General features: G+C 36.6%; 1 protein-coding gene across 3 annotated transcripts in view; it reads right to left on the reverse strand.

Moving 5' to 3' along the window:
• Positions 1-1946: 1946 nt before the first annotated feature.
• Positions 1947-16725, reverse strand: part of LOC123684156 (transcription factor SOX-13) — a 295003-nt gene continuing 280224 nt past the window's right edge. For all 3 annotated transcript variants that reach the window (XM_045623310.1, XM_045623309.1, XM_045623311.1), the window contains 4 exons: positions 5453-5701; positions 4335-4854; positions 3802-4224; positions 1947-3481 (listed from right to left, as the gene is read on the reverse strand). In XM_045623310.1, coding sequence (XP_045479266.1) covers positions 3249-3481; positions 3802-4224; positions 4335-4854; positions 5453-5701 — 1425 coding nt within the window. In that variant the 3' untranslated portion in view covers positions 1947-3248. The remainder of the gene's footprint in view (positions 3482-3801; positions 4225-4334; positions 4855-5452; positions 5702-16725) is intronic.

The raw sequence follows: 16725 nt of genomic DNA on the forward strand, positions 1-16725 counted from the left end.
TGTTTCGTACTTCTGAAAGAGGCGCAGCCCATGACGCCCTCTATCGTGCTAGTATAGTCACTACAAAACTATTACTCTAATCTATAGAATACTTGGCCGGAAATGATCTCAAACAATAATGTTCGACTCACTGATGAGTGATGACGAATGTGTCCTAAAATTCAATTCAGTCCGTTCATCCGGCCTTAAACACGATAACTCACGAACAGAAAGACCTAAAATCTTGCAATTTGTAGGATAGATTCGGGGATCTCGAATGCCGCGGTTGAGTTCGTTAATGGATGAAATCTGACTAGGAGTTCCGTAAATATGGCAGTTCGAAAAATTCAATTTAGATGAAATTTTGCAATCAGATGAAAATTAACAATTTCAAGCTTCGTGCAAATTAATATATTGATCACGTTACCACAACTAGATAAAATTCGAGAAGAATATCGAAAAATTTAAGTCCTAGCACATTCCGTTCGAGAGTTATTGTGTACTAAGTGTTAGATGGGATGATTTTGACTTTGAATTTTTCATCACTGATCCGAACCCAATCATTTTAGACCACTCCCTGCTCAAAATTCCAAACTTCATACATTTGAGCAAAATGATGGCCCACCATAGTGCTGGAACATACTGCAAAATTGAATATAGATGATTCGTCTTAATTTTTTATCTCTAGATACTAGAAATGAAGCGATTATTTGCTTGTCTATCATTTCGTTATATTGTGAAGTAATATTCAGAATTTTATCATTCCATCAGAACTTGGAAATGACCTATATTTGAGTGTTTGAGTTTTATTTGATAAATTACAAGACAAAACATAGTCAGTTCTTGTGGAGATTAGGTGGTTTAAGGTTTAAGCTTCTACAATAACGCACCGAGTTCTGTTAGAGTTGAAGCGATTATTCATTGATAGTACTAAGAAAACATTGCCATAGAATGGATTTCTTTATACTATGATATTACTTTCCAAACGAATTTGAAGCGCATCCACCATATCAATATAAAATCAATTTTCATAAGTGCCGGAATACTGAAAATCTTTGAGTAAAAGCCTCGGAAAAAGCATTACTTAAAGATAAATTGATACTGCTTCCAATCAGTTTTCAGTACATTATGTGGAGTCAACAGTAAAGTGTAGTTTCAATTTCTTCAATTCGTTAGGTGAATCTAGTATTAATTCCTAACAATTGAAAATAATACCAAATTGGAATTTCAAAACGATAGCAGTAGTTGCAGAAATGAACTGTGAAATTCAAAACGTATTGAAGACTAAGAGAACAGTATAGTACTAGTCAACCCTTGCCTCCTTGGTGTTTTTTCTCCGTGTTATAAATCTTTATAGGCAGTGTGGCTAATGCGGACCATACTCCTTAACCATATGTCGTTGAGAACAATTTTTTTAAACTGAGGAACAAAAAATTAATTTTATTATAGTAGGATAACGGAGGCCATTCTCCGATGCTGGAGTGTCTTGAGCATCCCAGCAGTGCCAGGAAAACAGACCATTACTATTCTAGTATCAAATGCGGCAACTAAATACCTTCCAGGTGAAAAAGCATCTCAACACTGAAAATCATTTTTTACGACTGCTGTGGAATGTCGCCTTCATATTATCATTTAATTGAATTAAAAATAGAAAATTTCACATCACTGTTGAATCCAAACAATTTTCTCCGGGGGGACTTTCAACATCTAGAGGTAGAGTAGTCAAATATTCGTATTGATTTTGAGAGATAGTTTTTTATTTGTGGGGAGGGGTTTGAGAATTCAATTGATATTGTTGGTTTATCCTTCATTTTTAATAACTGTCATATATGTCACCTAATGTAGTCCTCTAACCTCTAATGTTGTTTCTCCATTTGGTCGCAAGGTTTTTAGATAGTACATGGACTTGCTTTTTATCAAGAAACTGTACAGAAAGCAGGGTTCAGGACAGGTGAAATTAAAAAAAGTAAATTTCTAAACAAAAATAATCTATTGTTCTTCTATCGACATAAATAATGATATGATGGAACTAAATGAAAAAACATGATAAGATAAAATATTATCGAAAGTGGATTCGAACATATTCGCCATTTTCCATGAGAATCTTGTTCAATACTTTCTACTTGAAATAACTATTCAACTTCCATTACATTCTTTTAATGCTTATGGAGATATTACACAATTTTGTACATTTCTAAATTATTATTCGAATTACTGTACAAAAGAAGAAACATGAAATAAATAAGTATACTTAACGTACTGGCTCTAAAATATATAATATAAACATTCAACAGGTTCAGAACAGAAAAACCATCTCTATAATAATAGGTACATTGCACTTGAATTAAAAAAAACTTCAAAACCTTGATGGTTCCATCCAAAGAAAAGGATAAAAACCTCATTTAAACGAAATTGTTGTCAAAAACAAGTCAGTTTCATACATTGAAATTACAAAGAGAATATCAATAAATAACAAAGGAAAGTGGTAAATTGTGATATAACAAAGACAAATATTGTATTTCCACAATGACACGAAATAAGAAAACTAATAAGGAAGAAAAAAGTTTGACACTGTTTTTGATGAGTGATGCAATGCGACTTGGCATCATACAAAATTTACAAGAATATACAAAAGAGATTGAAAACGATTTCTTACTGGGTAGCTTGTAATAAATAACTTGAAGATCTCAGAAATATATCTACAATAACAATACATCTACAACACCGAATAATAATGGGTAAAATTGTTTCTTGAATGTCAATCCATGGATTATATTTCATATACACATTTAGAAATGGCACACAGAGTATAAACTAATTGCCAGTAATATATTATATTTTGGAAAGTATTTAGGACAATCAGTAAATGTCGAATTCGCAACAGGAATATTCGAGTACAATTTATAAAAAAAATTCATCCAAAGTGCGCAGTTCCTCGATTATTTTTGGGTTTATTTGAATTAATTCGACTATTTCCACATGTACAGTCTCATCAACATAACAAATGAACTAACCATCCATTCAACTTCATCTACCTTACTATGAGATGCACAATTTTTTACGTTCTCGAAGAAATTACAGCAGTTTATCCGTAGAAAACCTTCGTGTCCTGTCTTCTATATTTTTTTTTACAATATGCTACAAGTAGCCTAAGATTTCATTTGTCGAAATTCACTAGATTTATTTCTCATCGAGCTTCTCCTGCCTTTTTGAGGCTTAGAGATGTGGAATCAGTACCAAGGGAAAAGTTTTTCCCTATTCTCCAACCCTCAGTCTTCCTCCCGCCTTGGACTAGACGTTTCATAGCTCATCATGCTAGAATGATCCTTGGAGAAGTTCATAACATCGGGTGAATGACTCTCTTTTGGGTAATAATAATTCTCAGAGCTTGGGCCAGCTCCCCCATTCAAGAAATTCATTGGTGGTGAAACTGATGGTCTGCCAGATGCGCTTGTAGCAGCCCCTAGGTCATTACTACCCATTGGAAAGCTCATTTCACTACCTGCAAGAACAATAACATTAAGATCTTAATTACTTATGACCGAATTGTGATTTAGACGACATACTAATGTTTTCGAGATGCTTGACTCCTTTAATTCAAATTGCAGTTATTACTACAAAAAAACTCCAAAGTTGAAGATTAGTTTGATGTTTTAAGAGAGTTTCATCTTGATAAAGGTTCATATCCTTCTCTTCATATATGTCATATCATTGAATTTTGTAATATTCGCCTCTAAATAATGAGTATGTCACCTTATACACAATTCTATCTAATAAAAGCATCTCAATATGGAATTCAACAGTAACATCAAGTGTACTCACCATCCCTACACCAAAGCTGTCTCATTTCTTGCCTCCTCTGCCTCATCAGCATTTTGTACTCAGATATCCGCATCTTCTTACCATCTACTATACAAGTCCGTTTAGGCCTTGGTCTGTATCTATAGTCGGGATGTTTCTCCATGTGAAGCTTGGATAACCTGCTTTGTTCTTCGTAATAGGGTTGTTTCTCTGAGTTCGACATGCCTTTCCAACGGGCTCCAAGGATCTTGGATATGTTGGAGTTGTGCATGTCCGGACAGGCCTTCAGGATTTTTCGTCGTTCGTCTTTAGCCCACACCATAAAAGCATTCATTGGACGTTTTATGTGGGGTTTGTTTTCTGAGTCTCGTTTCGCTTGTTGCCTTATAATTTTGGCCTTTTCTGAGTTGTCTTCCATTTTGAAGTTCTGATCAGGACCCCACACTGCAAAAAAAATTAAATTTGATAACATCCAAACCGGCTAATGACCATAGCAGTCGATCCAAAACTGTTGATTGGCTGAATAAAGAGCATCTGAAGGAAATTTCACTTACTATGACAAGCTGCCATAAAATCTGATTCCTCCTTGAATCCACCATCATCCTTCATGGGCCTACCCCCTAAATTTGGAGGTGTTGGTAGACCGTACATGTGCAAGGGGAAGTGGTGTTGCTGCTGCTGCTGCTTCTCATTCTGCCTGGCTTCATTGTTCATCTTCCTCTCGTTGTTTGGAGGCAAAGGACTGAACTGAGGTGGAAGACCAGCGTATGGCAAGAAAGGCCTTGGCATAACCAATCCTGGAGGTAGTAACTTTGGAGCTGTGGCAGCCACAGGCTGCTCGTTGTGGTGCGAGTAACCCATTGGCGTGGAACTGGAATGGGGACTGGAACCTGCGGATTCTGAACCGGAGGATTTTGGTTTGGTTAGGTTGAGTGGAGCATCTGGGTCTGAAGGAGCTACTTGAGGGGAGGGGGTACGTTGTAGGGGTGGCGTCTTCTTCTCCAAATTGTTTGGTGTCTGTTGCATGTGCTGAAGGTGGGCGGTCCAGTTTGGTATTTGTTGAGGGGGAAGCATCTGGAAAAATAATTCATTTATGGAAACCGACCAAGAAGCATTAGATTTATCATGAAATATTTGTCACTACTGCAAGAATCTGATATTCAGTAAAACATGATGAGACCGTTCAACTACAAAAATAACTCAGACGTTTTTCCAGTTTCAGTAAAAATATACCTACTTCACTACAATTAGAGGCTCATTTGAATTTTAGTATTAAATGTAGTACATTCAGGTTAAAAAAGAAAAAAATTCGAGAGAATCTCTATCAAAGATATGGGCTACAAAATTACACAAATTGTAATAATTATTTCGAATAATTTATTCTAGTTATTTTACTTTCAAATGTACAAGAATTTAACAAGAGACAATCACTGGAGGAGCTATTCAACATAGGTAGGTAACAGTTGGAAAAAACAGTGGAATGCAGAAAGTTACAACTCAACGTACTGGATGAAAAAAACTATCCTTAAACAAGAACCTCTACAAAATAAATTCAGAGTAACGTGGATTCTAAACAATATTGAACTTAGAGACAGAAAAATGAACAAGATATTCAAATAAATTGTCTGGGTGTCTGCCGAGACCAACCAACATTACGACCCACTTTACCCACCTGATTTGTCAAAGCATTCTTGGATACACCGGGTGGTAAAGCAGCAGGAAGGGCACGCAGGTGTTCCAAGAACGGTAGGAACATCAGACCCTGCGGCCCACCCACCGCACCGGCACTGGCTGCATACTGCGCCTGTATCTGGCCGTGCAGCTCTTGCAACTTCTGCTGTTGCTGCAGCATCGTTTCCTGCTGCCTGCGTTGGAGCTCCAGCTGCTTCTGAGTCTCATTGCTGTACTGTTGCGGGGTATTCTGAAAAAAGATCAGGATGTCAGTAAAATCCATCGACAGAAATATGATCGGAAGGCAAGTATCGTAAGTTTTATATGAAGGTATCATAACGGGATGAATTTATTGCTAAGGTAATTGAAGAAATGAGACTTGTGTATTCCTGCGGATTTTAGACATGGCAGCTTGTGGATTCACGATGATATTGTCAATACCGGAGTTTATTGCTGTAGAAGTGAATCTTTTTCGCTTTGAAGTGTAATGCATGCTGGAAGATATAAAGGATGGAAGTAACTTAATAAACTATTGGATTTAATTGGCGGAATTTGCATCTAGATTCGAACCTAAGGCGGACTGTGAGAAGACTTGCTGAGGTTCCTTCTAGTTCTAGATCACTGTTTTTGGTATATTATTTCCGAGAAAACTCGTTAGAGAGGAAAATTTAACTTAATCTTTTTACTGAGTTACAATAAGGAAAAATCGGGCCTGTCATGTATAAAATTATTATTCTTCTCTATTCTCGTTTCCTAAAAAAATTGTTCTGAAAAAAAAAACATAACCGACATTGTGTTGAATCATAGAGTAATAAACATAGATATAGGGAAAGGGAGTATACACCATTTCTACATGTCTCCAACATGGTTAGATCACGTTATCGGATTGTGATATTTCAATATTTTCAAATCCCCAATTTTACTATATCGTTATGAATGTATATTATTTTGAATTAAATATCTTTATTTGAGTGATTCCCGATTAAATATGCAAATTTGAATATTTGGAATCCGATATTCTTCCTAATTGTTGAATTCATAATAAGCAGAATATTTATTATTTTCTGTATCTACATGCCGAAATCCAAGGTTCGGCAACTTTTGCTCTCCTAGTGTCATCGGTTGTTTCACGTCGTTCGGCGCGATTGAAGTTTGATTCCTGAATTTCTGATATATTTAGGTATTTATTTCAACATATTTTGAGTTAATACGTAACCTTGATTCACTATGACACATAAGAAGTGCGTTCTTTGTGGAGAAACTCGCGAATTGTGAAATATGGTATCACTGATATGTTTTCATTTCCGCGCGCTTCATGTCAAATTTTATAGTTCATGTTGGGTACAAAATTTGCTTACTGAAAATGACATATGCTCCCTCTATCTATATTTATTACTCTGAGTGTTATATCATTCTGTCATTTTGCACTGTACAAGTTAATTGATTTATGTGTGTTGACACAAGACTGATAAGTAAGAGATTAATGCAAAACAGAACCTTTTTTTTCCACTTTGTGGCTAGTTTTGGAATTTTGAATGCGAGGAAGAATATCAATGCCATCTGCACTTGCATGATAAATAACTATTCAATGAATGATTCTGAAGATTTAATTTTGGAAATGATGTACTAGCAAGCTAGTTTTTTCGTGGTGTTAAAGTTGAACCCAAATTGCGTTATAGATAAAAATTGACTAAGTTTCGGTAATTTTATTATGCATCTGTTCTCAAAACAGGATGGAAATTCCGAAGAGGATATATCGACATCAACTAGATTTAACGATTATAATCCAGGAACCAAGTGGTTCAAAGAAATTCTCCAAAGAGAAAATACTAACAGTTCAACCGAACCGTTTGAAGAATTCGTTCAATTATTTTTTCGTGTATAATATCGATCTCTTTAATCTATTTCCACACAAAGATCACCAGATCAACACCAACTTCCTCTCTGATACAGCCGATTTATTTTGTTAGGTCTTTTCATCTAGTAACAGCCTCATTACCGATAGAACACTTGGTTTAATACGATTAAAAATAAGAGAAGCCGGCCGATCGAGTGTCTAACACCAACGTGGGAAAAAGAGCCATTACGTATTGCTTTGTTTATAGGTATAAAGTTATAAACTGGCTCGAGTAAGTCTCGAGTCAACTGTGGAAAGATATAGTCCAGTAAATAAAACCCACAATACATTTTGAAACAGTTTGGAGTGTCGACAATAACGGCACGGAGTGATCGAGATCAAAGTAGTCGAAAACAAAACACTGCATGCGGAGCTTTTGTTTGTGTACGTTCGGGATTGACTAGTCGAAAACAAATAGCGGCTTTGTATGAGCTCGATTAATGACAGGGTTCCTTTGAAGTATTTATTTTGGTGGAGAGGATGTTTTTGCTTGAATTCTTCGATTTGAGGCAATGAGCCATTAATATCGCAATGAGGCTTCAACTTTTTTCGCCGAAAGCGACGTACGAGATTCCGTATCAATTGTACTTATCTATACAGGGTGATTCATTATCCTTATAATTTACAAAAAAAAGTAGGAATAGCTCTGACTTTAGGTGTCAGAAGATATGATTCATTATGATGGTATATTAGGCCAATTGAAAAGTCCCCGGTCTGATGCACAGTTGGCGGTGCTAGTATTAAATCCATATGATTCGTAGTTAGTACCAACTTTCAAACGATACTTGTCAAAATTTGACAGCAGTCCGACCATTAGTTTGTGAGATATTGCGTTGTGAGTGTAGCTTCTTTTGTTATTTGACAAAAGATGAAAAAAAAAAGAATTTCGTGTACTAATAAAATGTTGCTTTTCGAAGGAAAAACTACAGTTGAAAGAAAATCTTGGGTTGATGAAGAGTTTCCGGGATCTGCACCAGGAAAATCAACCATCGTTGATTGGTATGCTAAGTTTAAACGTGGTGAAATCAGCACCGAAGACGGCGAACGCAGTGGACGCCCAAAAGAGGCTGTCACCGACGAAAAAATAAAAAAAAGTTCACAAAATAATTTTGAATGACCGTAAAGTGAAGTTGATTGAGATAGCAGACATTGTGAGGATATCATCTGAACGTGTACATCATATCATAAACGAATATTTGTACATAAGAAAGCTGGGTGCAAAATGGGTGCTTCGCGAGCTCACAAACGATCAAAAGCACGTGTTAATGATTCTGAGCAGTGTTTGAAGCTGTTTGAGTGCAATAAACCTGAATTTTTGCGTGGATAGATGACAATGGATGAAACATTGCTCCATCATTGCACTTCGGACTCCAATCGACAGTCAGCTGAGTGGACTGCACACGATGAACCGAATCCAAAGCGAGGAAAAACACAACAGTCAGCTGTCAAGGTTATCGCATCAGTATTCTGGGATGCGCAAAGTATAATATTCATTGATTACTTCCAAAAGGGCCAGACCATCAACAGCGATTATTATATAGCGTTATTGGATCGTTTAAAGGATGAAATCGTTAAAAAACGGCCGTGTCACAAATCAATGAAAACAATGGCAAAGTTACATGAATTGGACTTCGAATTGCTTCTGCATCCACCGTATTCGCCAGATCTAGCCCCCAGCGACTTTTTCCTGTTCTCGGACCTCAAAAGAAAGCTCACTGGAAGGAAATTTAGCGCCAATGAAGAAGTAATCGCCGAAACTGAGGCCTATTTTGAAACGAAAGACAACACGTACTACAAAAATGGTATCGAAAAGTTGGAAGATCGCTATAATCGCTGTATTACCCTCTAAGGCAACTATGTTGAATAATTAAATCGAATTTAACTGAAAAAAATGTGTTTTACTATGGACCTGGGACTTTTCAATTGGCCTGTTAGAACTGAATACTGAATTTGCGCTTCCACACAACAGATCAACTTTATGATCCTAATGTTAGTTTTTGACATAAGTTTTTTGGAAGTAGTTTGTCAATTCAATTGTGAAGAATATTTGTCGAATTAAAGTTAAAATTGAACACAACTACAGACATTATTTGATAAAAAGACGACGTAACATTGGTCCTTCGAGCGGATAACAAGTCCTTTGGTGAAGAAACAGTTCCAGAGGAGTTTTGAGACATGCCAAATACAAGAAAGACTGCAGGTACCCATAGTAGACTAAACCCCAGTTATGAGTGGCCACCTGCTTTTGGATTGTTAAGACGACATTCAGTCAGTGTCATGTCGAACAAATCAGAAATTGTTCAGAGCCAAAGAATAGATGAAATTCAGACAAATAATATAATGGACCAACGAGAGGAAGTGAACAAGGTGAACTCAAGCCAGAAAGACAAGCAGAGTCGATGCTTAGAACCCAAAGACGTCGATAGTGTTTCTCTTCGTAAAAAAAGACATGCCGTTGAAGTCGAGAAAATCAGACAAGCAATCGAAATGAAGAAGCTAGAAAATCAGCTAAAAATCTTAGAACTGGAAAATGAAGTTCGAGAGACTGAAATTGAAGAACTTCAAGGAGACCGATCTCAGTTATCAGTACCGAATATTGAATGCCAGATGCCAGAGGATGAAAACCATTCTTTAGAGAAGACAAGAAAATGGATAAATGATTTGCATTCGCCCTCCAAAGATGAAATCCAGCCAAAACAAGGAAATGAAGAAATATCTGAAATCAAACAATTATGCAATACCATCAGTGAAGCCATAAAGTCTGTTGCTAGTGCTCCAAAGCAAAATAGATTTGCAGCAAGGCAAGTTGTGGACAAAGATTTCTGTATTTTTGACGGCAATTCCGAAGAATGGCCAACATTCATTTCACACTTCATGCGTATTTCCAAATTATGCGAATATTCTTCAGAGGAAATGATGATAAAACTGCAGAAATGTTTAAGAGGTGAAGCCAAGCTTGCAGTATCAGGAATGATGACGTCCCCAGATAACATTGATTTAGTTTTGAGGACACTCGAAATGAGATTTGGTAGACCTGACCAAATCATCGAGGGGCTCATCACGAAGGTGAGGAATCTTCCACCAATTAGAGAAAACAACATGGACACTTTGATTCACCTCTCCAATCATGTTTGCTGTCTCGTGGCTACGATCAAATCATTGGACCATTTTGAACACCTCCAAAATCCGCAAATACAACGAGAATTGGTTCAGAAACTACCTTATTCATTGAAACTCCAATGGGGAGAAGAAATTATGCGAAAAAAGGAAACGACAAATCTGAACGACTTTTCTATCTGGATTAATGAAAAGGCAACTGCAGCGTGTTTTGTCAATAGTTCCAATAGTTTCAAGATAGAAACAAAACCAAAACTTCAGTTCTCTTCAAGACGACAAGAAACTACTTTGATTTCGACAGATATAAAAAATCATGACGAGAAATGTAAATATTGTGCAGTAAAAGGACACAAAATAGAGAATTGTTCGAAAATGTCCTCTGACGACGTTGAAACAAGATGGGCGGTTATTACAAAACAGAAACTTTGTTTTTCATGTCTCCGACGTAATCACCAGACCATGAAATGCAGAGAAAGACGACAGTGTAACATCAATGGTTGTAAGCGTTCCCATCATCAGCTGCTTCATAAAGATACCCGAAGATCAATCGAAGATACTGATACCCATTCAACCCAGACAGAATTCAAAAACAATGAGAACGTGCTTGCAGTTGGACATGGAGAAGGCAATGTTTTGTTGAGAATGGTGAAAGTGAAGTTGTATGGAAACAACACTGTTTTGGAGACCGTAGCTTTATGTGACGAAGCTTCTTCTGTGACTCTCGTAGACAAGTCAATAGCTAACAGATTGGGACTGAATGGCACACCTCAACCGCTTTGCATCCAATGGACTAACAATTTAGCCTCTCGCCATGAAGATTCAAGTTGTTTAAATATTGAGATATCGGGAGTATTCGACGGAGCTAAGATTTTCAGTATGAAAAATGTCCGAACAGTACAAAATTTAGCTCTCCCCATTCAAGAGATTCGAAAATCCGATTGGGAAAGGTATTCTTATTTGTCAGGAATTCCCTTCCACGAAATAGGAGAACGCCCTATGATTTTATTGGGTCAAGACAATGTACGCCTCACTGTAGCCAGAAAAGTCATTCAAAGCACCGAAAATCTTCCCATTGCGACAAAAACCAATCTGGGTTGGATACTTCACGGAGGAAATTGTATCAGACCAGAAAAACAGGCATATTCCTTCCACATCTGCAGTTCTGGAATGTCCGACGATTCACTCCATGAAATGGTGAAACAATCTTTTACCACAGATGCCTTTGGAGTAGTTCCAATGAAAACGAACGTGAATAAAGCAGAAAAGAGGGCTATCCCAGAGAGCAAAACAATTGCCATTCAGCGACTGAGATGCGTGGAGAAACAAATACAGAAGGATAGGGAATTTGGGAAGCGATACTCTGAGAAAATAACAAGCTACGTCGAGAAAGGATATGCAAGGAAGTTGACTCCTGCAGAATCCAATGAAGAAGGTCCTCGATGCTGGTATTTGCCGCATTTAGGAGTAATTAACCCCAATAAGCCAAAGAAACTTCGTTTAGTCTTTGATGCCGCCTCAAAATCGAACGGAACCAGTCTGAATGATAATTTACTATCTGGCCCAGACTTGCTACAATCATTGGTGGAGGTATTGATTAAATTTCGACAAAGGAGAATTGGATTCTGCAGTGATGTCAGAGAAATGTTCCATCAAGTTATGGTAAGAAAGGAAGACCAAAGCTCCCAGAGGTTTTTATGGCGAGATGGGGATACGAATCGACAATGGGACGTTTATGAAATGCAAGTTATGACCTTTGGTGCCACTTGCTCCCCAACCTGTGCCCAGTTCGTCAAAAATGTGAATGCTGAGGAGTTATCCAGCCAGAAAAATGTTATCGATGCTATAACAAAAAAACACTATGTAGACGACTATCTTGACTGTACCGATTCTGTAGAAGAAGCCTTGGAAACAATCTCCGAAGTGTCACGGGTTCAAAAATCAGGAGGATTTGAGCTTGTCAACTGGATATGCAATTCGAGAGAAGTCATAGAAAAACTGTCATCAGACGATTCAGTATTCAAGTACTTCTGTGTGGATTCAAATTCGACAATGCAAAGAGTACTTGGCCTTTCTTGGGATTCAAAATTGGATCTATTTTGTTTCAGAATTTCAAAATTCGAAGATAAATTTAGAGATAGTAGACCAACCAAACGACAAATTTTGAAGACGGTAATGTCAATATTCGACCCTTTAGGACTCATTGTGAATTTCACAATAAAAGGACGTATTCTCATACAAGACATATGGCGATCTGGGATTGGATGGGACGATAGTATAGATGTAACTCTTGTTATGGCCCGAGCGAGAGTAGCTCCAACAAAACCCATTTCTATTCCACGTTTGGAGTTGCAGGCTGCGGTGATGGGAAGCAGGCTCGCAAAAACAATCAAGGACCCTTTGGAGATAAAAATTGACGAAGTATTTTTATGGTCAGACTTTACTACGGTACTTTGTTGGATCAAAGGTGATGGAAGCAAATTGGGACAGTTCGAAAGTCACCGCATCGGAGAGATCCAAGAATTAACAAACATCAACAACTGGAATTGGATTCCCTCAAAGTTGAATTCGGCCGATATTGCCACCAGAACCTACAACAAAGACGACGGCAATAAGACGACCTACACAAGTTGGTTTAAAGGTCCTGATTTCTTGTATGAATTGGACAAAACCTTATGGCCCAAGAAGAATATCGTGAGTTTGGAAGATATTCCATATGAAGAAATTGAAATAACAGCATTTACTACAGAAGAAGCATCATATCTTCCTGACATCAACCTATTTTCAAAATGGACTCGGTTGATACGCGTTACTGCTTGGATGTTGAGATTCGTAGATATTCTTCTGGACAGACTGAGAAGAAGCAACAGAGTTTTTCTTGGGCAGTTGGAAGTTTCCGAGATTCAAAAATCTGAAACCCTTTGGAATATCAATGACATAGTCATCATTGTTGAAGAAAATTGTCCAAGAAGACAGTGGAAGTTAGGAAGAGTAGAGACACTTTATCCAGGCCCTGATGAACGAGTTCGAGTAGTGAGTGTCAGAACTAGTAACGGAGTATTCAAGCGCCCGGTTGCAAAGTTGTGCAGAATCAAGATGGAAGATGGCTAGAGTGAGAGAAGCTGAAACTTCTTCACGGAGGGGAGAAAATGTTGCTCTTCACTCTGTACTACATGTATTATTTCATATAATTAGATCAGAGTCAGTGTTTTTGACATAAAATAGTTTTTGACATAAGTTTTTTGGAAGTAGTTTGTCAATTCAATTGTGAAGAATATTTGTCGAATTAAAGTTAAAATTGAACACAACTACAGACATTATTTGATAAAAAGACGACGTAACACCTAATATCCTCTTGTACTCTCCAAGAATGATTTCCATTATATCGAATCAGTTGGGAAGATCGTTCAGATCTTGGTTCGAGTCGCCTGTTAATGCATGATGCGCTGAAGAAGGTAGAGCAGATCTCTTCTATGCCGGCCATCATTATATCATGATGGATCACTTCCGGTGTGCGTTAATTACCGGCTAGGCCGGTCCATCGGTAAAGAAGAAGAATGAGATCACAGAGAACTGGTCGGTTATCATATGTGGATTTGTTTTTCTCTTGTAGAGGCTCAAACGTCTGTAACTGGACGCATTATGATCTTAGGATGATTGGAGACGAGGAAGGAGACAGATAACGCCAGAAGAAGCTGTTCAATCGATGTTCTTGCTTAAATCGAAAATGCTAATATTAAGATTAAAACTGATTTGTTTTATAATATAGAAAAAAGAAACGCGTTCGCCAGATCAAAGAAAAATAATCATAGAAAAATCATACCTCATTCGTCGTCACAGGTTTTATTTAGATGAAACGAATTGTTGTATCATCTATTAGACCTGCTTTCTCCTATCTTTTATTTATTTTCGAGCGGTCGTTCTACGAACATAATATCACTGTATGTTTCTTCAAGTTAGTAATTTTCGAATTTCGAGCCGGAAATGGTCTCAAACCATAAGGTTCGGATTACTCATGACAATTTCGTCATAACTGAAAATAAATTCTGTCTATCCGTCAGATCGCAAACACGATAACTCTATCAAAATGAGAACAATTGAAAATTCAATCAGAATATCGAAAAAAATGAGAAAAACATTTACGTTAATTCAGGAGTTTTTGAGCGCTCGTCATTGGAGATTAATCGAGTGTATACTGTGGTTTCAAGGACTCAATTGGCGAATGAATTAACGAGCCCTCAAAAGTACTTTCAATTTTTTTTTTGCATATTCAGCTGTATGTTATGATATACGGATTCATCAAGGCAAGTAGCTTGATGATTTTAACAAACTACATCACTTGAAAATCAAGCTTGTGAAAAATTACATACTTGAGCTTGACTTCATTTCAGATATTTGTTGCTTGACTTGATATCAAGCTACTTGATATTACTTGAGCTTGACTAAATAAGGGGATTATTCGAGGGACTGAAGCATTCGCCAGTGTGACTTTATTAGTAGTTGTTTCACATTTCTATGAAATCTATTGGTAGATTTTGTTAGTTTCACAAATATCTATCCAAACTTGACCAAAATGGCCCAGGATTTTTTATCAACGCCAGCATCTTCAGCTCCTGTCAATGTGAAAGACAATTTTCCAGAGCTGCTCTTACAGTTACAAGAACCCGCCATAAGTTAGGCAACAAATCTATAAGATGCCTCATGTGTCTTAGATCCAGGATGGAAAATTATGAAATCAAACAAAGCCTGGAGATTTCTCAATATTAAGAAACTTAATTTTTTTATTATTTTCCATTTTGTTATGATTTATAGTGATTTAATTTATGTTTGTATTTCAAGAAAGTTGATATTTTCGGTACTTTTAAACAATGAGTTTAATAAATAAAAGTGTTCTTTTCGAGGTTCCTTCTCATTTCATCATTTTTAGATGTAACACTACACAATAAAATTGCTTAAAAGTAAAATCAAGTAGCTTGATAAGATTCAAGTACTTGATAAATAAATACTTGACTTGACATTGAAAAACTAGTACTTGACTTGAGCTTGACATGAAATCAAGTCAAGCTAATAGTATTGGTATTCTGCCACCTCAATGCTTCATTGAAAATCATATATGCTGGTGTTCTATATTGCAGAATATGTTATGATGAGAATAAAATCTTGTTACTAAGGCCGTTAAATCGAATTTAGATTGTAATGAACACAACAATGCACAATGTCTTCATAGTGGCCTGTCATTCTGTTGCATCCTTCCTCATATATAGTGCTCAGGAACAGCTATTTTCTCGACGTTGAAAATAGATTTATTCACAATTTTCTTGTTCTTTTTCCATAGAGTATTCTCGTCTTCACACTCTCTGCCAATTTGGTGTTCCGTTGATCTTAGCACGACACCTACACGCTACATGAAAGTATAATAGTCCTCATTGTCATAAATAGTTCATTCTGGAGTCTTGCGTTTAAAAATACCCCTCCAGCAAATTTATGCCATCCGGGTAACAGTCGATGAAGGATCTAATGGGGACATTCATAATTGGACACTATTAAGAAGAGACACTAATTAGATCGGAGCCTTTCTCATTTTTCTAAAATCGTGCTTGAGACAAATATGTTCGCAAATTTATAGAGATGATCTAGTTAGGAAGATACACACAAGATTTTTACATGCGTATTTTATAATTTCGAAGGTTCTCCTCACTAACCCAAAGATTTTCAGAGCTTTCCTTATTTTTTTTTTTTGATATACTGCTTAAATTTTTATGCACGCTATAAGTAGAAAATCTGGACTGAAAATGGAGTACCCAAATCGATCGCCAATAAAGTATTTAGCATTGATCCATAACTTGGCTTGATTTTCGAGCTACTTGGCTAGAGCTTGACTTGATTTTATGTCAAGCTCAAGTCAAGTAGTAGTTTTTCAAGCAAGTATTTATTTATCAAGTTGAATCATATCAAGCTACTTGATTTTTAGCAGTTTTAATATGTAGTGTCACATCAATAAAAAAATAATGTAATGAAAAGGAACCTTGCAAAAAACACTTTTATTTATGCAACTTATTGTATTAAAGAACCGAAAAAATCAAATTTTTTGAAATAGAAACATGAATTGAATCACTATAAATCATAACAAAATAAAAAAAAATAAAATTTACTAATATTGAGAAACATCCAGACTTTGATTTCATAATTTTCCTTTCTGGATCTAAGACACATGAGCCATCTTATAGATTTGTCGCCTAACCTATTGCCTGTTTTTGTAACTG

The sequence above is a fragment of the Harmonia axyridis genome, chromosome 7, assembly GCF_914767665.1.
Source record: "Harmonia axyridis chromosome 7, icHarAxyr1.1, whole genome shotgun sequence".
NCBI lineage: Eukaryota > Metazoa > Arthropoda > Insecta > Coleoptera > Coccinellidae > Harmonia > Harmonia axyridis.